The sequence below is a fragment of the Eurosta solidaginis genome, chromosome 4 (genome assembly GCF_040869045.1).
Source record: "Eurosta solidaginis isolate ZX-2024a chromosome 4, ASM4086904v1, whole genome shotgun sequence".
Taxonomy (NCBI): domain Eukaryota; kingdom Metazoa; phylum Arthropoda; class Insecta; order Diptera; family Tephritidae; genus Eurosta; species Eurosta solidaginis.
Window position 1 is genome coordinate 105,138,697 of NC_090322.1, and position 27,339 is coordinate 105,166,035.

Consider the following 27,339-nt stretch of genomic DNA (forward strand, 5'->3'; position numbering starts at 1 on the left):
AAAGTATGTTTACAACAACGAACGATGTTTTCTATTAGGAAAACATGCGCAGTATCTGCTAGCATCTAACAAAATAATTTTGAAAACATTTAAACTTCAACTTACAGCCCATAACTAGAGTTGATGCATATAGAGGTTATTTGAACGTTTCTTCTGTTTGGACCAGTTGTCAAGCAAACTAATTGCGTCTGAAACCCAGGTGGTTTCCGATGTAATCCTATTTTAACTTTTAAGGGACAGTCAGTCTGTAAATAAGAAATACAAATTATATTTATACATAATTGTAGAGGTTATAATCAAATAAAAATATTCAGTACCTGGCTGGCCTAGCTTTGCTCGGCCTCTCTAGAGATTGGCGCAAAATTTAGTCAAATTACTTCCCAAAACAACATGTTGTTTAAAAAATAATTGTTTAATTGTTAAGAAATTGCATTTCAAATTTGGGCTCAATGGTGAAATATCTTATTGTGGTCAAACATTTTTCTAATAGGAGGGAGTGAAATCGTATTCACTTCATTTTTGTTGAAAATGTGTGTTCTGAAGTACTTTACTCCCATTTGGTAATAATGCTTTTCAATTGTATAGGTGTGAGATATTAATAAAAATAAGGAGAATTATATGACATTTAAGAACTCCTAACATATGTATATTTTTCTTAAGCCCACTTACAGAACGGCAAGTTGTTTTTTTAGTTCAGATTTAATTTAAAAAATTTGTGAGTTTAACCCTCATGACCAGTGCTGCTCAAAATTTTTTATATTGAAGTGCAAATCAGAATATATTGTAACGAATTTAGTGAAATTCCGCCTATTTGCAACCTTCTGCTAACGTTCGAATCGCTAAACTGTTGAATAAATAACTCCAATATTAAATAATGCAAAATGGTCTTTATTAGACTATTTTGAAAGTACTTCACAATAACACTTATACTTCACAACCAATTGCGTGTTTAAATCAAACTGATTACTGATTAGTCAGCTTGCTCTGCTTTTATACTCTCTGTTGCCTTGTTCAAATGTCTAGACGTTTCTTCTTCTAGAATCTTCTACTTGGTTACCAGCTATGTGCGTGTTTATTTGTCGTTTATAGCCTCTCGCATAGGCATATGCGTGTGTATATATGAGTACTACTTCGGCTGATGATTACTTGTGTTTATGAGTATATCTCCGTTGCCTCGTATGCATGTGTGTAGATGATGATTGATTTGTTTACGTATATACTGCTTAGTATCGGCTTAAGGGCCCATTACTCATACTTAGCATAGACTTGACTTGACTTGAGAACTGTCACTTATAGGTCTGTTAAATGAACATTGCATGTTACTGATTACTCAAAACTTGGCAACACTTAACTTGACTTAGAAGTCTGTTGAATTTTGATTTTCTGTGTAAGTTCTGAGTGACGTTTACATTTTGAGATGCCATTTGTTAGTTTCCATTTCATTTTGACATTTTGTCACACAAATTGACATTTATTTAACAATAAAATTCAAAGCTGATTATGATGCCAGATTGTATGCGCTATGTGGAGTATAATCTTGGCTAAGTTGCCAAGTTTACGCCGAGTCAAGTCAAGTCTATGCTAAGTATCAGTAATGGGCCCTTTAGTGATGGTAGTATCGCTTAGTGATACTAATATTCGTCACAATATGCACAAAATTGTATATACACAGAAATTTTCTTTATTTAAAAAAACGGAGATTATATTTTAAATTTTCAAAAAGCTCAAAAGTAGCAATCATTGTAAACCTTAACAAGTCAACAAATCAACAAATTTTGATCATTTGGCTTGAGTTATTTTAGCGAAAATTTTCGTTAGGTACTGGAAGGATGGCGCGTCCTTATTTAAAGCCTTTACAAAATTTTTCATTAATCCTAATTTGATGTGAAGTGCTGGCAGAATAACTCGTTCGGGATTTACTAAAGGCGGGTTTGCGATATTGAAGGCACCTGGTTCGTACTCAGCTTTTGGTGGCCAATTGACGGTAACGAGTTTCCTTTATGGAGTAATGCTGCTTTTAAACTATGCTTTGAACTGTCTATAAACAAGCGCCAATCACTTTATTTTCTAATTTGGTGCTTCAAATAAACCTTGAACATTATTCCAGTAGCAAATATTTTCACTTTTAGTAAAAAAAAGAAGATAATGTCTTGTCTATTTCGAAATTTGGAAGTGCTTATCGAAGGGAGATCCTAGAACTTCGCTATCAAATTTCGATAATTTCAAATCTCTGACCAAGTCATCAAGTTCGGCTTATGAGGCTAGATGTGGGACCTCTCCTTCTTGTTCACTGTCTGAATTATCTGCTTCGGAGTCACTTTTGCTTGAGGCTTCAAAACTTATAGGCGGCCTAGGTATGGGTAAGGTATGGTCATGTAGTTTTGATTTTTTAGCTGATGCCACATTTGGATAACTTATTAATTTCCTCTTTTTTCTCGTTTTACCTTTAAGGTCTATCACGCAAAAATAGCACTGGTCGTGGTTAAAGGGTTCAGTCCACATCATTGGAACACAAAACTTCATGTTATGACCTTTACTCGATACCCATCTCATTAAAGTTAATCTACAGGAGGCGAAAATAAAATGAGGTGTCCAAGATTTATCGAGATTTTTTACACTGAAACCAAAATAATGAAAGTATGCATCTTTGACAGAATGAGTTATTTTCCGAGCTGAGTTTCCGAAAATATAATGTCCGCAAATAAATCAAAAATCATCCGGATTATTTTTACATTTAAAATCTCTTTTGCAACAAGCCATTTCGTAAACACATCTATCGATATAGTATGTATAAATTTGCACTACAATTTGCAAAACAAAATTACAACAAACAGTAGTGACAATTAAATACTTGATGTCTTTTTAAGTTTATTAGACCCTAAGGTAGAGTGACCAACTGAAATGTCTCGCCAATTTTATCAAAGTAATACGAAAATTTTAGGATAGACGCTTGCAAGTTAACGGGGCTATAATCTCAACGACACGTCCGATTGTTGTCCTGGTATGCTTAAGATTTTCGTTTATAAATTACCTACAACATAGGAGGGCTAACTTTTTTTCGTCCATAGATTTTTCCGATTTTAAAGTGGTTAAATCTGAAATTTTGTAAAAAATTTATTTTTTTTAAAAATTTTTTTTTAACGTTTTTTGGCATAGTGGCCAAACTACTGAAGATACTGAAAGGAGGTGAAGGCAAGAAATGTTTATGGGAATTAGTACAATGTATAATTCAACAGTTTAAAACGAAAATAGGAAAACTACAAATTTTTGCCATACCTATATGAAGTAGTGTTCTGCAAAAATGGGAATTTTCATATTTTCGCCGATATCTCGGAAACTAGATCTGCCACAGGAAAATGGAAGTCATATTCGGAATCAGGAGAAAGTTTCTCTTTAGGAAAGGCCTATTTAATTTTTGGAGATTTTTTTGTCGAGTAGTGAAATTAGCACTGACAAACGGCACTAATTGCCATATTACGAAAATCTTTTAGAAAAGTCAAGTTAAATATTTAAACAGACACAAACTTTGCTTAATTTTAGAATATATAGCATTACGGTTGCAGTAATTAAGAGAAGACTTTTGCTTATATTTAACTATGTTATTCCTCTCTGTTATTCCTATATAGTAAACAATGGGTTCAATATATCGATTCCTTAAAACATTTCGTAAATCACTATATCATCACAATACTCAAGAGCAACAATCTTAACTCTCTAAATCCGGCACAACAAACATCACTCAGCGCCGACTGATATTCATTTCGGTTGTTATTATCATTAATATGGCGTAAGAAATTCTCCTCCAGTTTTTTTACGATATGTAAATTATTACTGCAGTTTTCAGCTTCGGTATTTTGGTGAAAGCTCGAGCAAGACATAGGAAGCGAGTTATTTGCAAGGTACTAAATTTTAATACATGACTTTTAGTACCATTAACATAATGTCAAAATAAAGGCGTATGCAAGTTTCCAAGTCTTAAGTATCTCAAATTCCGAGGTCAAATCCGGAGTAATTTTATTTTTCTTAATGAATCAATTTTGAATACAAATTTTTTCCAGTGCCATAATAGTGCTCGTTCATCATATGATAATGCCTTTGCATTAAACTTGGGCATAATGCTTTGAACATTTTTTTTTTATATTTGAAGTGTAAAATTGTATCTGTGCCTATGATTCAGGGCAAAACAAAAACAAAAGTGCTATAAATGTATAGGGGTTGAGCAGCTCTGCTCATGACACTGGTTGGGTCCACAGTGCTACCAGAAGTTTGTTTAAGGACTAAACTGAAAAATCCTATCAAAAACAAGCACCTTTGCTATAAAATAACTCCGTACCTGTGGCAAATATAAGAACTTTCTAGGACGTATGCCACCACTTGCTGCTTTTAGAACTGACAGCTGTATCACTCCTAATAGCTGGAGCCTTAGCCTGGCAAGCGCAGGGCACGAGCACAAGACGTGCTCGATCGATTCCTCCTTCAACCCACACTTTCTACATCTGCTATCATGAGTAGGGTGACCATGTGTCCCGGAAATCCAGGGCATGTCCCGACGTCCCGGATATTTCCGAAATGTCCCGGATTTTACTAAATTCGAAGTAAGACGAGAAAATAACCTGCGAACCGAATGTGGTTTGTTTTTCTGAGCATTTGAAAATCGTTCAGTTCTTTTTTTCCTTTTCAGCTCATAACGCCAGCTGTGAGCTAGTGTTTTCATTCCTAAAGCCGCAATGGACGGACGAAAGGAATCGTTTCGATGTGGAAAACATGACGCACATTATGATCGTGCAATTTAATTTTGCAAACTTGACATGCCATGAAATAAACACTATCAAGAATCTAAAAAAACAAAAATGTAATATGTCACAAATAGCAAATACAATAAATAGATCTAGAAAAGCCATCATGAATTACTTAAAAGATCCAGAAAATTACATTAAAAAAACCCTGGGGGTCGGCCACGAGCTATAAGTGATAGAGATAGACCATGACGGAACGATACAAGGTGGCAGCATGGTGACATACCTACAAACATAAATAAAAATTCCATGTATTTTGTTTTTGTTAATTCGATGGACAAATGTCAAAATCGTACTGCGCCGGAAGTTGATGTATCAAATCAAATAAAAAATGGTTATAATCAGCTGTCCCATGCTGCCACCTTGTATCGTTCCGCCATGAGATAGACGATCAATTTTGCGAGTTGCTTCAAATTCTACGTTAACAGCGAATCAAATCGCTTCTGCAGCTGGCATAAAGACGAATGTAAGGAATGTTCAACGTATCCTACATAATGCTAAGCATTTAAGCAGAAATAAAATATTGAAGAAACCAACTTTAAGTGAAAAACACAAGAAGGAACGCTTACAATTTGCCGAAAAACATATCGCATCGAAAAAAAAGTGGCGTCATGTTATATTTTCGGATGAAAGGAAATTCAATTTAGATGGCCCTGATAAGTATAAGTATTACTATCACGATTTAAGAAAAAATGAAAGAATTTTTAGTCGCAGGCAGTTTGGTGGAGGAAGTGTTATGTGTTGGGCTGCTATAGGCTTTGAAGGAAAGACAAAAATAAAATTTATCTCTGGGAAAATAAATAGTAAAAGTTACATTAAATTGATCGACGAACAATTAGCCAAGTATGGAACACAAATTGGTGGTCAGAATTATATTTTTCAGCAAGATAGTGCTGCAGTTCATACTGCAATACTCGTAAGAGACTATTTTTCGGAACATAATATTCAAAATTTAAAGTGGCCAGCGCACTCCCTTATTTTAAATATTATGGAAAATTGTTGGGGTAAACTATCACGCGCTGTGTACTTAAATGGTAGACAATATAAGAATGTTGAACATTTAAAAAATACTATCCAAGATGAGTGGGAAAAGTTAGATCAAGATTATATTAAAAGCTTATATGAAACGCTGCCAAAGAGACTTATTGAAGTTGTAAAAAATAACGGGGATATACCCATTACTGAGATAAAAATTAAAAATATTAATCAGTTTTTTTGTTTATTTTTACCTAATTCTGCTATAGTTTTGTGGCGTCATTCGGGCGCCACGATTTTACGCGGACCCTATACGTAAGCAATAGCTGCCTGTTAATACTATTTACATGAATACCTTCACTCACCGTCTTTAATTGTAGAATATAAAAGCTAAAAAATTTTGTTATTAAAAGTTGTCATAAAAAATGTGTAGTGTGCTAAAGTGTTTTCGCGATGTGTATGTTTGTTTGTAAGTCTCTGGGCTAGGCGCGCAAAGGAGAGTTACAAACAAATAAATATAGTTTAAATAATATAAAACTTAAAGGATCCTTGATCCTTACACTAAAAAAATTAAAAGGCCAACTTGACCTGATTACAAAAAACAAGGAAGAACTTTTCAAGTTAAAGTCTTGACAGGTTTATTTATTCACTATTTAATAATACACTATAAAAGTAATTAGTAGGAGAACCCCAACGCAACTGGCCTCTGCGTGGACTGCTGCTTCCTTTTATAACATTTCGTGCAGCTACATTCTGTCGCCAGACACATGCGCCATCCGCATGCAAGCTACCATGGTCTTGACTTCCCACGGGCTTCGTGCATTGCAGGAATGTGCACTTCTGCAATAGCCTTATTTCATACTCGTGTGAATTAGAATTTTCTGACGCAACGTCTAGCGCATTACGTCTCCAATTAATGTTAGCCAGAGGTACTAATATGCTATTGCGCGTTATGGTGAAATGCGCTTGGCCTTGAAGTGGGTGTTAGGTTGCAATTATGCTGCTTACAATAATTATGCTAACGCAGCTGCAGGTGGGCTATGGGACTGTGGGAAGAATAATTATGCTGACACAGCGGCATGTGTAAACTTCAGCTTGTGGGAATCCCACATGTTGGGTGCCGCCAGCGTGTTAATTTAAATATAGTTTAAAAAAACTGAAAAAAAAAACTCAAATATGGTGCCGTTTTAGTATCTACAATTCACTTAGGTATTTGATGTTGATAGCACAGTAGTATAGAGGTTTGTGTCTCCGCTATTAAATACAACTCGTTTTGCAGCGAGTTACATATTTAACCAGGCTCGGTGCCTCGGGCAGCTTGAGCGCCGACCATATGGCCATAGTAGTATAGCGTCATCAATCACAAGACGAACAGACTACCTGATTCCCTATCTGCGCTTCGAGGGAGATCTTAAGCTACAATAGAGGTGGACGGTTGGCGGACGAGGCGATACAAGTGTACACAGATGGTTCCAAAGTAGTGGAAGGAGTAGGGTCTGCGGTATACTGTGCTGATCTGGAAATAAACAGATCCTACAGGCTGCCGGATTATTGTAGCGTTTTCCAAGCGAAAATAGTAGCCGTAACCAAAGCAGTAGAAACCCTGGAAGAAAATAGCACAAGCTGCAATCGTGTTAACTTTTATATTGACAGTCAAGCAGCAATTAAGGCAATAATTTCGCATACCACAGCATCTAAATGTGTGTTACAGTGTCAGCAGTCCCTGTAGAGAATCGGGACAGGGAGAAGCATACATCTATATTGGGTCCCAGGGCATATGGGAATAAAAGGGCGCATCCCTTGAAGCTTGCTCCGTAGACATCGCAATTAGACTGGGCGAAATTAAGCGAAGGCGAGAGGTGCACATGACCGACCAAGCAGGAAAGGCGTGGGTTCAAGCGCGGGGCTGTAGATTTTGTGCAGGTCTTACAACCTTAGACTAACAAAGTTGCTTCTATCATTAAAAAGAGAGGACTGTAGACTCATGACGGGTATTCTGACTGGACACTGCCTTCTAGCGTCACATGCCTTTAAATTAGGCTTGGTCAGTGATAGCAGATGTAGGAAGTGCGGGCGGGAGGAGGAAACGATCGAGCACGTTCTGTGCTCTTGCCCTGCGCCTGCCAGGCTAAGATTTCAGCTATTAGGAGTGATACAGCTGTCAGACCTAGAGCCAACAAGTGGCTTAAATCCTAGGAAGCTTCTAGTATTTGCCAAGAGGACGAAGTTATTTTATAACATAGGTCCTGGTTTTTGATAGGGGTTTTCAGTTTGGTCGGTAAAACAAACTTCTGGTAACACTACGGACTTATTCAGTATATGTGAGGTCCTCATGGACCGGCCAATTCAAGCTAACCTAACCTAACCTACATATTTAACCACTGCCGCGAGTCTATAATAACTGCCGCTAGAAGGGTGAAAAACAAATATAGTTTAAAAAAACATGCTTTTAAATAATATCGCACTAAAAAGTAAAAAACAATTTTCAAAATAAGTTTAAAGCAATAATGCACGAAAAATACTAGTATTATTGTGAAAAAAGCGCCGGCGCTTTGTGCTATATTTTTCTTTGAAAATAATTTTTAACTTTTTAGTTCGAAATTATTTAAACTATATTTTTTAATGATATAAGAAACTTTTTTAGGCTAAGGTTGTAAGACCTACACACGAGCCGCGATACTTTACAGCCTCGCTCTTGGGTCACGCCTTTTCAACTCTCTGCCTCTCATAATCTCGCCCAATCAATCACCTCTATAAGCTACTACTACTATTGTTAATGCGGTAGGTTCTTTTTTGTGTAGCTGTCCACAAAAAAAGGATTCTATACTATAGGATAGGCTTTACAAACTGTAAATACCTAATGAGAGAGAGAGATAGACCCAAAGTACACCTCATTATTTTTAAATTAGCATAAAGTGCAGTCGAGGCCTTCTTCACTCTCTCCACGTTGAGCTTCCACGACAACTTACTGTCTAGAATGATTCATTGATATATTGTGCAAGGTGACCCTGCAGGAGAACTCTCCTAGCTTAGGCCTGGTCCAATTTGGGAGCTTTTACCTCTAAGTAATCAAGACCAGAGGCGGGATCTTCGTGTTGTCGGTCAACCCGACATTGGATGCCCATTTATGTATATCCCGAAGCGCGCGACCCATATAAGAGCTAGTTTTTGGAAGGCTTACCACTTGGGACAGTTACAACGTCATTTGCGTACGCCGTAAGTAAGTTGGACGGGTGCCTAAGCGGAGCTGATAACACGCCAGCCTGCGGCGTGCCCCTGTCCACTGATTTCGTGGCCTCATACAACCCCCTTGTGAAGTAATCTTCCTGCATTTTAACATGCAGGCGATCAATCTGGTTATGGCTGGATATGCTTCAATGTAGTCAAGACCATCCGCCATCGCCCGTTTAGAGACAATGGTGAAAGCCAGGGCCTGTCTAAGAAGACTCCTATGGCATACTCCTTATATTCCAGCGTTTTCGTGATCGAAGTATTACTGCTGCCTGCTGTATCTTCTTAGTCATCTCCCGATGGGAAATATGTGTTGAAAAGCGCCACAAGGGACTCTTCACTATAACGTGACCATTCCAAGTTTTCTTTCTTTATTAGTCCCTGGAGTATTTTTCCCCTTACTAGGACTTTCCTCAACCGCGCTGTTTCGCTGGAGTAGTCGATGTCAACATAGAAATTTTTCGAAGAGACTATCTTCTCCCTGGAAATTTCAAGCTTGTAGAACCTTAACAGATCCTTATACACGTCATTCTTTAACCTGTGTTTTAAGAAACCTGAGCTCATTGATCCACCATAACGGCTTTGCCTTTCCTTTGAATCTTTTTAGAACTCAATCTCTGTTAACCGCAGTCTTTAAGAAATCAACTACAGTTCCCCTAAATTGGCAACTTCTTTGTGTTGTCTCAGTTTTATTTCAGCATGTTTCTGGATTTTCGTCCAGTTCGTTGAGCTAGGGTTTCTAAAGGTTCCTCCCTTCTCTGCCCTTCTGCCCTTCAGCATCCTCGAAGCTGATATACACATGGACGGAGAAAGATGATCTAGCGAGGATCATCCGATCATACCTTGATATATCACGTTCAGAGCTCTTTGTTATATAAAGAATATTGCTGGATGTTGGATCCACATTGGTTTGCAATATGTAACAAAATAGAGATCCGCTTCTGTATTTCCGCCTCCCCACGAATTATGGTGCACATTTGCATCCGCGCCTATGACCAATCGCCCTTTGCGCTTTTCCTCTTGTACTAGCCTCTTGCACTCCTCCGGTGGGTCCTCCACAGTATAGTCCATATAGCAGGACGCCAGGATAAATGCCAGCTTATTCTTCTGCCAGACGGCCACCACTGCTAAATCCTCAGTAGTGTAATTAACATATATGAATGCAGCTGTTTCCTTACCACGACTTCACCTCACACCCTCATTCTGATCGCGCACGGTAAACGAGTGCGCTCTGAGCCCAGAAACCTTTCTTCCCGATGAAATATATGACTACTGGATCAGCGTCACGTCAAAAGAACGCCCCTCAAGGGTTCGGAGAAGTTGGCTCGACGCCCCTTTACTGTGTTGCGAGGTTTATCTGTAAGAATCGCAGCACCATTGGAATGTTTGTCTCCCTCATACAACTTCGTCGAGGCGTCTACGTCCACCTCTTTCCCTTTTGGTTTAAGTCTTTCGTGGTCCTCTTCAACCTCTCCCAATTGTTATCCTCTGTACTTGTTGTTGTTTTTGTTCGAGCGATAAAGACACTCCCGAGGTTTTTGAGAGTGTTCTCTATGTTGACGGTCCTTTTCCGAATATAGATCCAGTACGTTCCAGCAACTAGAATCATTGAGGTACAAGCCGACCATCTCGAGAACGATTTATTATGACCACATGGAACCTTCTAGGCGATGACGCCTCCACCCCCTGGTTCCATGAGGAGCATGGGGTCGTCGGAGCTTCACCTTCTGAAGACAGAATTCGCCACGGTTGGGTGAGGTTGACAATTGGATTGCAGAAACTATAAATTGCGCTTGCAACCCCCTGAAAGGGTTGTCTACACAGCCCCTTAAATCATTTAGGTGTTTAAGACTCCTCTTACGACAGACTTACCTGCCGGGTTATATTCTAAGTCCCCTAACCCGCTGAGAGTGCTTCGAATCCATAACTGATTTGAGTACAACATTTATCTGCCAGCGCAATATATAGCTTCTTGGTGCTGTTGTAGCAGTGCTACGCCACATCCCATAGGTGCGACTACACAGAAACTGTCATCAAAATCCAAGGAAACATGCAGTTTCAATAGGGGTGGACCAGAGAGAAAGCGGTGTTAGAGGCGTTGTTTCCACATTGCAATTGAAAAGACAGGTTGATGTCATGTGGGGACAAGTTGCAAGCAGGACACGTATTATGTCTGTTGGGTTTGATTCGGGATAGGTAAGAGTTTAACCTGCTACAGTATTCAGATCGAATTGAGCTAGACAGACGCGGGTATCCCTGGTGGCTGCGGAGTTCGCCGGGCAATTCCCGGCATAGAGGTCCGACGCCTTTTGCGGATATCATTGAGGACCTCTTTGTGCTTTTCTTCTACATACGGCTGCGTTTTTAGGTGCCGTATAAGAAGGCAACCCGTAGCAGTTCTGAGAGCGGTTATTTGACAGGCCTGTAGTTTCTTCCACTGGGCAACCCTCACACTCGGCGAACATATCAGGGACGCGTATCATACAAGCGGCCGACCAACTGATTTGTAAGTGGTAGTGAGCGTCTCTTTATCTTTACCCCAAGTGCTGCCGGAAAGAGATTTGAGGATTTTATTACGGCTCTGGGTTTTAGGTATAATTGCGTATGCATGCTCGCCAAAATATAGATCCTGATCGAACGTCACACCCAGTCTTTTTGGATGTAAGACAGTCGGTAGCTTAATGCCATCGACGTGGATATCCAATGTGGCCGACGTTTGTTTTGTGTATGTTGTAAATAAGGTTGTCGATGATTTGGTCGATGACAATGTCAGGTTTCCCGAGAAGAAATGAGGGAGATCGGGGTGATAGTCGTTTATTTAATTGCATAGCCCCACATGAGTGGGACGGGGATCTGTAGCCATTATCCTGTAGTTACGGAGTAGGATACAACGGTAACTCCCTTGGTGGCGAAGGGAGCTTCGATAAGCAGAAAGTTAACAAAAGCGGGGATAAAACACCACCCTGTGGCACCCCTTGTTTAATTCTTCTGGGTTTAAATGTTACGTTCCCGAATTGCACCGATGCCTTCCCATCAGACAGATGATTAGCGGTCCACCTTTTAAAACAATGGGGATGAGGGTAGCTTTCCAAGCTTGCAGTAACGTGCCGTGGTTGACTGTATAAAAGCTGTGATAAGTCTAATTTATAGCACCTCCAGCCCATTGTTAAACCGCATCTACCTGTGGCAAATCCTGTTTCTTTTGCAGGCTAGGCTCTGTCGACCCCAAGTTCCTCTTTGATCTAGGCGGTATGGGGACGGCAGAATGGCCTAGAAGGTTCAATATCGTCATGTTAAATAGTTAATCAGATGGTAGGGTATGTACCATAATGGTGATTTTTAGCGGAACTATATCCGGCAAAGGACCGTCAACATCGATAATACTCCACAAAACCTTCGGGAAGTGTCTTTATCGCTACAACAAACAACATCTGAAAGACTATATTACTTCCAAAATCAAAAATAAATGTTTAGCAATTAGAAAATAAATTTTTCCTATCAAAGAAATATTTCTTCCCTTAGAATTGACGTTTCTGCAAATTACTTCGAAACTCTTCTGAACAGCTCAATGGAATGTTCCTCGTGTCTGTAGCTAAATTTGTATGTAATGAATATAAGGTATTCTGAACTAATACACTGAACAAAGTCGGGGGAGGAGCTCTTCTCCCAGTTCATTCTTCAATTCCTTAGTGCCATTCTGCAATTCTGTTCGTGCTGTTCATAAACGATATCTCTGCCACAATTAAGTTTTCCAGTTTTTATGCATGCCGACGACGTAAAGCTTTTAATGTCTCACGCATCGTCCGAACACAGGTCTTTGCTACAATCAGATCTTGACTCTCTAGTCACTTGGTGTTATTTGAGCTATATGCTACTTAATCTCTTTTCACGCAGGATTGTACACCCTGCTTCCTATAGAATTAACAACCACATTCTTGATCAAATACATGATTTCGTTGATTTGGGAGTTACGATGGACGTCAGACTTAGTTTTAATCTTCATATTTATGCAACTGTAAATTAAGCTAGAGGTGTTTTAGCGTTAATAAAACAAGTTTAGTAATCCTTATTGTGACTCATTTTTATAACATAAGTTGAAACCGTTCCCAGAAAATGGTTCGACTTGCCAGTTTAATGTGGATGGGGTGTAATCTGTCCACAATCAATTCTTACTTTTTGCATTAAGAGATTTTCAATAATCATTTGAAACTTATTATGACTTCCAACCCTTCTAATTGTTGTTATAGCAGTCCTGCGCGACGAACACTAACAAATTGTCATCATTTCCTTGTTAGTCCTAGGGAAATGCTCGGGATAATTTGTAGGATTAAATTCCAAAATGGTTAAGTTTCCAACCCATTTCTACTAAGCGAAGTAAACTTTAATTTTCATCTAAGAACTTTAAACATCTCATTCTGAGACGTTGTATAACTAATTTTGAACTTAACGAGACCCTTCGTTGTTAGTGTCAAAATTATACCTTTGTTTCCAGCACATCTGATATTTCGGGTTTGCTAACTACTAACTAATTCACCCTATTCAGCGGATAATTTGTTTTACAACACCATATCTTTAATCTTTTAACCATTTTTAGTATATATTATGTAATCTTACAATGTGAGTATTTTACTTAGTGGAGGAGTTTTCCTCTCTCTTCGGTCGGTAATGACTCGGTATAATTATATACATATGTTCATCTACGTTGCGCTGACATAAAGCATTTTATATGCATGTACCTTCATTCTATTTGCTTATATTACATAAACTGTCCAAATTCCCAGAAATGATTCAGAAATATAACAAAGGGTCGTCAAAGAAAGGGTGTGTTCAAACTGCTGTTGTTACAGCAGTGGCAACGTCGCCAGTTCGTGAATGAAATGTTGATAATCTATTCATTATCACTAGCAAATCAAACGTAACATAACTTTTTTCACTGCGCCATTGGGCACATTTCCAGCTAAAGTGAAACATACGTATCAATCAATTTAGTAGCACTGTAGCAATACTGCTGTAATTATTTGGCGGCTTAAACACACCCAAACTAGGGAGATTGCTTAAATGTTTCATCAGGTGTTTTTTATAAAATGTATTCTTTTTTTTATCACTCAGGTACTGAATATTTTAGTGTAAATAATTTTGTTTTATGAATATTTACCTTATCAGATTCACTTGACTCGGTTTTTTGAACTTGATGTGGGATAAAATCACACTCTGGACTTGTGCCATATATGTCATCGAAATTTTCGTAAAGAATCGGAATTTCTAATGTTAGAACTTCAGAAGTTACTTCGGCTTTTCGAAATTTAAAAAGCATAACATGTCCAACAGAACCCGCAACACATAGCCGACGCGACTCAGAGCAAAGGTGTATATGCTGAACAGCAAGTGGATTCTCGATACCACTATCAGGAGGGGAATTTTTAGGTTTCTCAAAAACTTTAGCCGTTTTTAATTTATACAGAATCTGTAAAAGTATAAGATAAAAGTACATGCAAACAAACATAAATATCGACGGTACTTTTAAAACCCGCCTACTGAATATCACTTTAACTCTACAGCAAAGCAAGAAAAAACGGTGCAGTGCATTAGGTCCCGGAGAAATAACGCCCGCGGGAGTTATTGCCTCTTTTAAGCAATAACGCCTATTTCATTTCTTGTTACCATTTAAAACTTACAATGAAGACGCTATCATTGGAATAAAATGGAAACAAAAAATAAATTACAATAATACAAAATAAAAAATATTAAAATATAACACAAGTAGAAAAAAAAAACAAAATAAAATTAAATTAAATAAAACAATATACTATTATATAATATAATTTAAAATAAAATAAAAAAACGAAATAAGTAAAATAGAAGGGTTGGTTATACACTAAGGATCCATTTATTCGGAAACTAAAGAGGTTTCACCTCTAAAGTTTGGCATAAATGGTATCTGAAGGTTTCCCATACACTTATTATTATAAACAATTATATACAATTTAAAAGTAATATATGGTTACTATGGTAATAACATAACTTTTTACACTTTCACAAGATATTTTTATATACATAACTACACACGTTAATATGTATGAATAAAGCCACAAACCACTATTTTAATTTGTTTAAATTTAGGTATTGTTATACAATTTAATAAGTTGTTTGTTTACTTTCCGCGAACACAGATGTGGTTTATAGTACTGTGACGAATATTAGCATCACTAACCTGATACTAGTATCACTATGTTGATACTAAGGAGACACTCGTATGTACGTAAAGAAATCAATCATCATTTACACACATACATATATACCTACAAGGCAACGAAGAGATACTCGCAAACATATGTAATCATCAGCCGAAGTAATACTCTCGCATACACCCGCATATGGCTATAAGAGAAACATAAACTACAAATAGGTATACATATATATAGCTAATAGCCAAGCAAGTGATACAATTGCTCTGGAATACAGTTTCGCGAAATGACCTGACCTTAGGAGAAATGGATGAACGAGAAAAGTGAGAGTATAAAAGCAGCGCAAGCTGAGGAATCTGAAGCAGCTTGATTTAAACACGCAATTACTTGTGAAGATTTTCAATTCGGTACCTTCTACTCGCTTGTGGCTTGTAATAAGGACTGATTCGCAATAGACTATGTTGATGAATTTCAATATCTGGGTGTAACTGTTGATCATAATATGAGCTGGGGCAACCATATATCCCGTTTAAAAAAATATCTTCAATCCTCTTTACGTTATTTTTATCACCTAAGAACTTCCTGTTCTAATTTCATTCTTAAATAGTTTATTATGCGCTTTTTCATTCTAAATTACAATATGGAATCAGATGTTGGGGTGGCGCCACCCTTAACAAAATCCAGCCTATACTAGTATTGCAAAAACATGATATTCGAAAAATATCTAATGTTAACCGGTTGCATTCATCGAGAGAGCTATTTAGAATTCTAGGGATCTTCCAGTATAGGACCTGTATTATTTTAAAGTTTAAACAATTTTTTTCATTAGATGTGGTTACCTACAAAGTATGAGGTCGGATGCATATAACCTGAGGAAAAACTCACAAACTACAGTCGTTGTACCGTCGACCAGAACCACAAATTCAAGCAAGTTTTTCACAATTGTGTCACGAAAACTCTTCAACTTACTCCCTGCCGAAATTCGTGCTATACGGAATCTTCGACAATTTACAGAAAGTGTTAAGTCCTTCCTCTTAGGCCTTTCACAAAATGAAAACGAAATTTTGCTCCGGCCAGCTACATAAATCTTTTTTAATAGCTAAATATTCCATAATTTTTTCTGGTAATTGCTTTTCCCTTCATTTACCCACGGGTTTTGTTGTAACTTAAATAAATATTTTGTACCCTTATTATAATAATATTATTTATATTTTAATCTCTTTATTTAACAGTCCACCCCACTGTATGTTTATATTTTATAGAAATGACATTTGTCACTATGATAAACTTTGCATAAAAATGTCTAACTTTTCCTATATCTACATGTATATATATCCCATATAAGATTAAATTGTTTGCTTTTTATATTAATTTAAAATGTACATTCATAGATATAAAGAAAATGCTCAATAAATGAAATGAAATAAAAATGAAAGTATGAGTTATTGTGAAGTACTCTCAAAGTAGTCCAATAAAGACCATTTTGCATTATTGAATATTGGAGTAATTTATTCAACAGTTAAGCGATTCGAACGTTAGCAGAAGGTTTGGAATAAGCGGAATTTCACTAAATTCGTTACAGTACTAACAAATGAAAAGGAGAAGTGACCTTTTTCATTCATCTCCGTGCATTTATTTCACAAAAAAAAGAAGAAAATTTGGAATAAAAAATAGCCGGTTTTTCCTCGGGCTTTATTGCACTGCACCAGAAAAAAAGTAGGCGTTTTATTTTTATAAGGACCCAAACACATTCGCCTTTTTTGGGTCCTTTTAGTGATGACATCGCTGTTCAGCTTTTCTGTTAAATCAAATGAAAAATCTAACTTAAAAGCCTTTTCTATAATTTGTTTTAAAATTGTGCCCCCAATTAAATTTTTTCCAACAAAAGGTTTTCTGAAAATTTAAAAACCAATACATATGTATGTATTTTGAACTAACACAAAACGGTACCCAACAAGGAAAGTAAATGTAATGTACGTTTTAAAAGTTTTCTCAAATAAACATTAAGCTTACAAAACTTTGATTTTTCGTTTACAAATCGTTTAGAAATAAGCGTAATATAATCTAAACGGCTCGTTGATTTTAAGCTTATAAAATGTAAAAGAAAGCTTGTTATAAATGGTTTGCCAAAGCTTTTTTAAAACGATATTTATTTAATCAACCATTTCAATAATATTAAATATAATATATGTATTTACATACATATATAAATTCTTCATTTTATATATTCATTAAATTAAGAATGTCTGCAATACTAACGATTAGTTGGAGAATTCTAAAAGCGGCTTTAGTGCAGCCATTCGCTGTCATGAACAAACGTTTATGAAAATAATTTAAAATTTTCTAAGCTACTTTCACAGTTAAATTATTCATCGATATTTGCCTTCAACGCTTATAAAATGTTTTCTAAAAATTCACATATATTTAATACTGAAAACACTAATACGCGTTTAACACAGCAAGTTTCCTTTAAATTAGTTTTAAACACATTTACAAAAATGCCTGCTGGGTGCTAACCTGCTTTGAATTGTTGTATTGTTGTCGGATTTTTTTTACAGTACAAATAGCAGGTCTATAATTTCTTTAACTAACTCGATTTAGTTATGATACAAATGGTCAGTAGCCGGTTTTGCAAGAACATCGGCAATGTATAATAAGTAAATTTATGCATACTTGTAACGTTCCTGCACCAGCATCCCAAAATCTTAATGTACCATCTTGGTGTCCAGTGATAACGATTTCCGAATAACTACATGATGCAGGAAACCATTCACCGCCGTTGATAGGCCATTCTCTTTCCGAAAATCCAGCTTTTTTACTTGTTGTAGAGCGACCAACCTACGGAAAATTCGTTTCCTTTATGGACTTTTCCCATTTAATTTAAATAAATATTGTACAGACGTGTTGTAAAAAGATTTCTGGAACTATTAAGTTATTGGGCAACATTAGAACTTTAAAAGGCTGTGTTAAAGTTTTACCTATTTTTATTATACATTCCAGAAATCTTGAGAATGTATAATTTAGGTTATCAATCCAATTAAAGATGATGTTGAGTGAAAACTTACAGAATAAAAAGCAGGAACCAAATCCGAGGGGCAATCAGTTAAATAGGTGCAACATGTAACAGGTGATTCATGTAAGTCCATAGGATAAGGCGATTCGAAACATGGAAAACCAGGTGTGAGCAAGTCTATCAAAACTAAGTCATATTGTAGTAGCACAGCTATCGCATACGGCTCTTGGGTTTCTAAGGAATAAAGCAATATGTGTATTATATATTACGATTTTCAACACGTAATTTTCCTTTACTAATACTAAAAATAAAAAAATTACACATTCAGTGAGGGTGTTTAATACAAAAGTTAGTAAAAATGTTACTTAAGGTTTTAAATTTGATCTTGGTTTTTTATAAAGATGGCAGCTGACTTAATTGTACCACATATAAAAAATATTATAAATATTATATATATTACTTCTAATCTGTTTTATTTATTAGCGTAAAAATATTAACGTGATTCACAGCTGGTAGGCAGTTTTTTATGTATTTACAGTGGCTGACATTTTATTTCGTGCAGCTACAAAACAAAACTGTTGAGCTATATAAAAAGGAAACTAGTGACGGTGTCAAAAAAATTCAAATGCACAATTTAAACAAAAATATGCTTTTATTTGAACAAATATTAAATTTTCATGTGTTTAAATAAAACTAAAGTTATTTCAAAAACTAAGGTCACTGCATATTTCGTGCACTGCCCCCTGCCTTAGAAAAAATTACTTTGTTATTTAGTTAAGTACCTCGTATGACCTCCTTTTTGTTTAATAATATCTTCAAGATGATTTTCCATAGATGCAATTAATTTTTGAGCGCCTTCGCGTGGTATTTTATGCCTTTCTTCGACTTACTAATCTGCCTTTGCCGTGTAGTCGAGTCCAAAATTGGCCCAAATTGTCAATGACATTTAAGGCGAGAGATTGTGTTAGTAGAGTGGACAGTTCCATATTACTCATGCCTGCACAGTACCGGGTTTGTGTTAAGGGCCTTTGTCTTGGTAGTTGCGAAATCGATGGAGAAAAATTTGTATTAAATCTTACCAAAAGACAATTTGTTGCAAAGTGCCCCTAATTAAGGTGTACCTGATCGATTTCGTAATTACCAATACAAAAACCCTAAACACAAATCCAGGATTGTGCAGTCATGGGTAATATGGAACTGTCCACACCTCATGAATCCGCTTCAACAGTATCTCGCCTTAATATCATTGAAAATTTGTGTTGTCAATTTTGGACTCGGCTACACGGCAAAGGCAGATTAGCGATTTAAAAACTACTCTTATAGAATAATGGCATAAGATACCACGCGAGGCCGCTCAAAAATTAATTACATCTATGGAAAATCGTCTTGAAAATGTTATCTAACAAAAAGGAGATCATGCGAGGTACTAAGCTAAATAACAAAGTACTTTTTTCGAAGGGGACGGTGCACGAAATAAGCTGTGACCTTAGTTTTTGATACAACGTCAGTTTTAATTAAATAATTAGCACGAACTTGTAAACGCATGAAAATTAAGCATTTTTTTCAAATAAAAGCATATTTTTATTTAAATTGTGCATTTGAATTTTTTTGACACCGTCACTAGTTTCATTTTTATATAGCTCAACAGTTTCGTTCTATAGCTGCACGAAATAAGATGTGAGCCACCATGATTCAATTACTAGAGGTTTGTTCTCCAATGATGACAGATCTTTGACACTCCCAAAGTGAAAAATCTGGACGGGTTGCTTTTACGAAGTAAGGGAAACGGGGAATAATTCAATCCCCTTCAGTAGAAAAGTATCTTTGGTAGTATATTAGTGATAATAAATTTGTAAACGCCAAAAGTTTTTGCGGAAATAATTCATTTTCTACTAAATATTTCGTGAACTGATAAAGTTGTGTTGGTTTGGTTATTCTTTCAGAATTTGTTTGAAGAATGCCTTGCGTTAGAATTTTATACAAAAATACACTATCTCAAAATTTGTTTCAAAAAATCTCTATATGAGCATAAGTTCAATGCTTTTTGTCATAAGAGGGAGTTAATGAAAAGCATTCTGAGATGAAGCGTTCTTCAATCTAACTGTAATATAAGGCGGTTTTGTGACAAATCCTGAATTGGGAAATTTTTGAAAAATATTTTGAAATAGCACGATTTCGAACGGGCAGCCGACATCGCGTGATACTCTACTCAGCAGCCGCAATGAACTGAAAATAAAAGAAAATGGCTTATTGTTTTAGAACTTTATATTCCGACCTTGACTTTGAAAGAAGAGTTAAGCTGCTACAGAGGGAGTATTCACCTTTTTATTCTGAATTCGGAAAGCTCTTTTCCATTAAGTATTCATGGAAGTGTTCCTGATAAACCGAAGGTCGCCTTCAAATACGCGCCCAAAAATATCGAGAGGTGCCAAAAGAGGCGTATTGAGGTCGATAACAATAAGGCGGAAATAAAGTTATATCTCGTTCAAAAGATGTTAAGAAAAACCGAAAAATTACCCCGGGTTTCGTTGGCGGCCTTCAGCCGAGCTTATAAAAAATTACCCTGGCCGGTCCAGCAATGAGGTGCGATCAAAATTAAATGCGTGCAAAATCCCTTTGTACACTAAATCTTTTTCAGTGCACAACAACATTACAACTAGAGCTGGATTCGATTGAATTTTTTGGACAATCGATTTTTTCAATTCGATTCTCAAAAAAAAATCGATTAAATCGAGCTGAAAATAGTTGATTGCTGCTCAATTGTTTACCAAGGTTGTACCGCTTTATAGTTTCGTTGACTGAGGCTCTTTGGCAACATCAAGGAGTACCACAGGGTTATTCATTGGTTCCTCCCATCGGAGTGAGATTGATAGTGTATTCGATACCTAAATATCATGCTTTCTGTTTTTTCCAGATATTCCAATTCTGTGCGCAGCAATTTCTTCAGTTTGTTCTACCTTCTCTGAAATGTTAGCTTAGAAATAACAAGGAAAACAAATTTGGCTATAACCTTCTACGAATCTCTTATCATAGCTGCGGTATCGAGAGTCGATGGCATGACCCTTTTCAAGAGAAAAGTCGTGCCGATGAATTATGGTCAACGCGCCAATTGCCAACTTCAACTGCAAATATCTCCGGACAGAGATACAATTTTTCTTTTCCGCCTTCGGATTATTGTTGTCGAGGTCACCTCTCTCGATATTTTTGGACGCGTATTAGCAGTCGACTTCTGTGCTAAAGCACATTTCGTTATGGCATCTCCATTATTTACTAATGACATTTTCACGTCAATCGATTCACTAGTCCAGTTTTTGACGTTGAACGATGAATTTCGAATTGGCTTAGGTTTCGTATGTTCATAGGTTTACGAAAGTGAACAATTCCTTGGTGACCGTACTTTTCATAAAACTTATGTTCAGCCACACTAATAGATCATGGCATAGTTAATAAATTTACCATAAAATTAAAAAAAAAAATGTTCTAAGGAATTATGCAGTTCTGTACTTATCGGGTATTTGTAAACTGATTTCTTCCTATTTCTACTACTAATATTTTTCGAAAATTCTCAAAGGAACAACACAGTTAACGGATGTCAATTCGATTTGAGAGCAAAATGGCTGCAATTGTCAAAAAATGTGTCTGTAGAGCAAAACTCTTGTGCAATGATAGAAGGTGGCGGAAGATTTGACAGCTGTCATATCGAACGTCCTTAGCTCCAGTGAGCTCCAGGTTGTATTTTGGAAGTACAAGAGAATGGGGCATAAAAGAGGGCCCAATTTTTAAAATCGTACTTAATTTCATACTTTTTTATTTAATGTTAGAATTGGATGGCAAGGTAAAGAAACGATTTTAAATATAATTTAAATAAAAAAAAAATATGTTTTGTTTTGGCTTAACAATCATTAGCGATTTTATTGAGAAAAAGTATGAATTATTATTATTATTTATTATTTATTTATTATTACGGCGTTTTAAGCCTAAAACTTAGATTATGACAAATTATAAATACATTTTAATAATAATAGGATTTCTAGCGTTTGGGGTATCGGAATGCATGAGATTCCGATCAGCACGGGAACTGGTGGTCCCAACGGGCGAGTCTTGGAGTCGATATCATTGGGAGGTTGGAAGGACGTGTTCTCAATCCTGCCCTACTCGAAGACCTATGATTACACAGTTTTATTATTTATGCTGTCGGAATGCATTTGATTCCGGTCAAACCAAAAGCTAGCAGCTCAGCAGAATGAGCCACTCTTATCGGACGGTTGGAAAGGACGTGTTTCCAATCCTCCCTGTACCAGCTTTTATGTAAACATAATTTATTATAATATATCATTGTTGTAGGAATATACGTGATTCACATGAATACCCTAGTTTATCTAGGACGATATTTTCAGGAATTCTTTCCTAATTCGATTGCGAGCGATATATGTATTTGACCTGATGCATAAGATTCCTCTGTGTCTATTTGGATTGCCATGTACGCTCATATTTTATCTTAATGAAAGGGCTTTGCAATATTCTAATACACTTTTTTTGAAGGTGTTTAAGTTTTCACAATTTTTAACATGATTAGGTAGTTCATTAAAACATTTCAGGCCTTTGTAAAATATATTTTGCTTGTCCATTTCTGTTTTGAGAAGAGGTAATCTAAAATTATTATTTTCCCTGATTATGTAAGAATGGGTTTCATTCACATAAACAAGTTTTTCACTTAGGTAGGCTGGTAATTTACCATGCTTGATATAAAATACAAATTTCATACTATGGTAAAATATCAACTGTTTCACACTCAACCAATTTAGTGCATCAAGCATACTCTTTATGGAAGTGTCGTACCTCACTTTCAATATAAATCTCATATCTTTGTTTTGCATAATTTTTAACCTGTCTACTTGTGTTTCATTGGCAATAAAGAATATTGTAGGGCAATATAAGAAGTGCGGTTCTATGAAGGATCTATAAACTTTCAACTTATATTTCTTACTAATAAGTTTACACGATCGCTTCCAAAATCCAATTTGTTTGCCCATTTTGGCACCAATATAATCAATATGATCCGTAAACCTCAGTTTATTGTCAATCAGGATCCCTAAGTACTTAAATATTTTGACATCCTCAATGCTCGTATTCATTATTTTTAGATCTAAATTAAGTGATCCTTTATTGGTCGTCCTAGATAAAACCATGAACTTAGTTTTGTTAACGTTAAGCTTGAGTTTATTAATGCAAAGCCATCTATACAATGAGTCCAAATCTTCTTGCATTTTGCTCCTTGCTATTGAAATGTTCGTTTCATTTACTTCAAGTAGCGCATCATCTGCAAACAACCTGACTTTACTATATTTCAGTGCTGATGATATATCGTTTATGTAAATGTTGAACAGCATTGGTGCTAATACCGACCTTTGTGGTAAACCTATGTCCACTTGTGCCTCGGATGAGACTACTGACTCGATGGCTGTTCTTTGTTTCCGGTCTGATAAGAAGCTTCTAAAGCACTGCAATTCATTTTCCCTAATCCCCATTTTTTGTAGTTTATCGAGCATTATATTCCTATCAATTGTTTCGAACGCTCTTTTCAGGTCAATGAAAACTGCTACTATATGTTTTTTTAGGCTCAGCTCTTCCTTCCAGCTAGATATGACGTAATTTAACGCCGTCTCGCAAGAGTGCCTTTCTCGGAAACCGGATTGTTCCTTTATAAGGATTTTATTATTTTCTAAGTAATTAAGCAGTTGATTTTTTATTACAATTTCCAGAATTTTTTCTATGTTCGGCAATGTGTTTATCGGCCTTAGTTCTTCTGCCATTATTGAATCTTTTCCTTTCCCAATTGGTACTATTGTCGAAATATTCCACATGTCTGGCACTATTCCAGTAGTCATGGATTTGTTTATAGCGGTTGCGTAGAAGAAACCCATGTACGATATTTTTGATTATTTTTGAACCTTTTTGCTATACGTATAACATCCTCAACCGTAATTTCTTCGAATTTTAAACATGACCTAGTTGTAAATTGGAAGTCGTTCTGACTCTGAACAACTTCAATTTCCCTGTTTATATCAACAATGCTATCTATAAAGAAGGAGTTCAATGCTTTAGCAATATCGCGAGGTGTATCATATGTCACACCTTTTACGATCACCGTCAAGATCTTTTCTTGTGGCCCCGTAAAGTTTACAGCATGCTTAAGATGCTTCCACATTAGCTTCCTATCTGAACAATTGATATCAATATTATTCTCCATGTATTTAACCTTTTTAAATTTGATTAGTTTTTTGTAGTACTTCGCGACCATGTTATAAACGATATAGTCACCCGTTGCTCTAGCTTGTGAGTGCAACCGGTATTTTAGTTTATTGAATTCTGTCAATTCTTGGTCATACCTTTTATTTCTTAACTTTACCGTACTGTTTTTTTTAAAACGTTAGTACTCCCATACAATCTAGTAAACAAGTATTTATATAGTTGACCATGTTGTTGACATTCATGCTTCTTATTAAACTGAGATCGCAATTCCTCAGTAGAGTCGTTAAGTTATCGGCCGAATAATTCTCCCAGGATGTTGATAAAATGACTCTTCGTAACGGGTTTGAATTACTTACTTTTATAGCAAATGAAATAGTTTCGTGATCGGATATTCTGTGGTCTTCAAGATTTACACAAGACAGTATATCAGCGTTTGCATATAATAAATCAATTTTTGTTTGAGAAGTTTCCGCGACTCTTGTATTGAAATTTATTTTTTGTTTCATTGCGCTACGTGCACAAATTTCATCCAGTTTGTGGCTACTCGAAGAGTTAATATTTAAGTTTATATTGAAATCTCCAACTAGAAGGGAATTCGTACCTGATTCTAATACTTCTGATAAAATACTCTCTACGTGATTTAAAAATTCACTGTCACTAGAACTTGGGGAATGGTACAACACACCTATTTGCCACTTAGTGTCCACTTGCTTTAATTTTACTATAGCACACCATACATTTCTATCAATTGATCGATTAAACCTGACTTTGTACTTGATTTCCTTTTTAAGTAATAAAACGACCCCTCCCGTATGTCTACTATGAGAGTCGCAGCGAATTAATGTATACGGTGCAATATTAATATCAGAATCAAGAATATCTGAAGTTATACGTGTTTCTGAGCATAAAACAATGTCCGGATCCACTTCTTCTATCATTTTTTCAAGCTCTGCTTTATTTGCTAACAAACTACAAATATTCAAGTAGACACATTTCAAATCAAAAACATTTATTACTGGGCTTGTACGTCTTGGTTGCTAAAAACCAACTCGTTGTTTTTCCTGTTTAAGCTTCCTTTGATAAACTGGGCACTCATGGCTCATTATGTTATGGTCTATATTGAGCTTAAAACCTAGCTGATTATTGGCATCTACGCAATTATCACATTTATTAATGGGCATGCTCTCCTTGCAGTTTTTTGCCCCATGTTCTCCCAGACATTTACTACATCTCTGTTTCAGAGTGCAATTGGTAGTTATGTGGTTAAACCCTAAACATTTGTAGCACCTTTTTACAGTTTGACCGTCATAAACTGGACAGCGATCCCATCCAACATTAATTTTCTTATGTCTCAGGATGACATCATAATATTTATGCTCTATTTCTATAACGGCATTAATATGTTGTCCTCTATTTTCTTTTTTAGCGCGTTTAATTGTAATACATTTCATTTTAGCTTCCCTCAGTGTATCATTCTGCGCAAGGATCCGGCTAACTATTTCGCTATCGGTATGCTCTGCACTAATATTAGCTACCACAACTCTAGGAAAATACACTTTTGGCTCAGCTATATTATACACATTTTTATCCAAATTTTCTGTTAACGTATCTCTAATTTTGTCCTTGTCGCCTGCTGTATTAGTGCTTATAACTATCGTGCCATTATTTTTGTTTTGTACCCTTCCTATATTTAAATGGGATGGATCTATTTTGCTTAAATCCGTTTTTGTTTTCTCAATGGCTTGTTTCACTTTGGGCTTAATAACAATTGGAGGGATGCCTTTTGTAACAGTGGCATATTTAGAAACATTTCCACACTCAAAACCTTTATTCTGATTTGCAGCCTTCTTAACATCTTTTATAATTTCCTCTTTCTGTTTATTAAATGCCTCATTAGGGATATTAGCAACCTTTTTAACTTCATTAATAATTTCATCCTTTTGCTCAGTGAACGCCTCATTCTGTATACTAACTTTACTTAGTTTATCCTTATTTTCTAAGCACAAGCATTCTATTTTTTTCATTAACTCTCTTTCGTTGTGAGTTATGGAAGCGCTTATTTCCCTTTTATGCTCACTCAACATTTTTTCAATTTCGCTTTTTTGCTCTTTCAAATTTACTTTGTTTACCTCTGAAATAGCCAAGATTACCCTTAAAGCCTCATCAACATTGGAAACATAAGGCATGCAATCATCACAAATAAATCTTAAAAGTTTACAACCTTGCAAACAATTAAGGCCAGATGCACACGCAATGTTCTTATGGTAAACCTTACCACACACACCCTCACATTTTACACCTGTTTCCCCTCTTATTTTTTTGCGACATTTCCCGCACTCTTCCATTTTCTGCTTAAAAATTACACAAAACTGCACAAGCAAAATATAGTTTCACCTTTTTATTTAAATTAAATATAATTGAATCTCACAGGCACTTTATTAATGCTGGTACATCACCTGTCACTAAGTACTTTGCTAGTTTCACCAATTTTTAGTGCTTATCAAAGCACACAGACTTAATAATGTTTATTCTATTTACGAGCTACAAATACACGTCCGTTCGCACGCAATTCGCAATAATTTCTCCAATGCGTTTTACCGCTTAAATTAAAATTAAATTTAAAAGGAAAATCAAGCGCTGCGTTGGTTAGGTAGAGAATCAGAGAACAAAACGCAAAGATACCAAGCTTCTAAAAATAGGATTGGCGTTTAGTAGAAACGAATTTCTTCAAAGATACAGTAATCATTTCCATGTATCTATGTAGGTTGCGAAATTTTAAGAAAAAACCACTAATTTGACCCATCAAATTGGCGATTCGTTAAAGTTTTATTTATGTTTTAGGTAAATGTAACGTTAGAAAAAATTACTTTACATCAAAATTGACATA

General features: G+C 36.0%; 1 protein-coding gene across 14 annotated transcripts in view; it reads right to left on the reverse strand.

Annotated features, from left to right (window-relative positions):
- Tomosyn (syntaxin-binding protein tomosyn) overlaps window positions 1-27,339 on the reverse strand; it is an 835,312-nt gene that overhangs the window by 581,650 nt on the left and 226,323 nt on the right. For 13 of the 14 annotated variants that reach the window (XM_067782366.1, XM_067782362.1, XM_067782370.1 and 10 more), the window contains 4 exons: window positions 18,253-18,434; window positions 17,861-18,025; window positions 14,158-14,466; window positions 106-245 (listed from right to left, as the gene is read on the reverse strand). In XM_067782366.1, the coding sequence (XP_067638467.1) occupies window positions 106-245; window positions 14,158-14,466; window positions 17,861-18,025; window positions 18,253-18,434 (796 nt within the window). The remainder of the gene's footprint in view (window positions 1-105; window positions 246-14,157; window positions 14,467-17,860; window positions 18,026-18,252; window positions 18,435-27,339) is intronic. The other variant, XM_067782363.1, reaches the window with a different exon arrangement.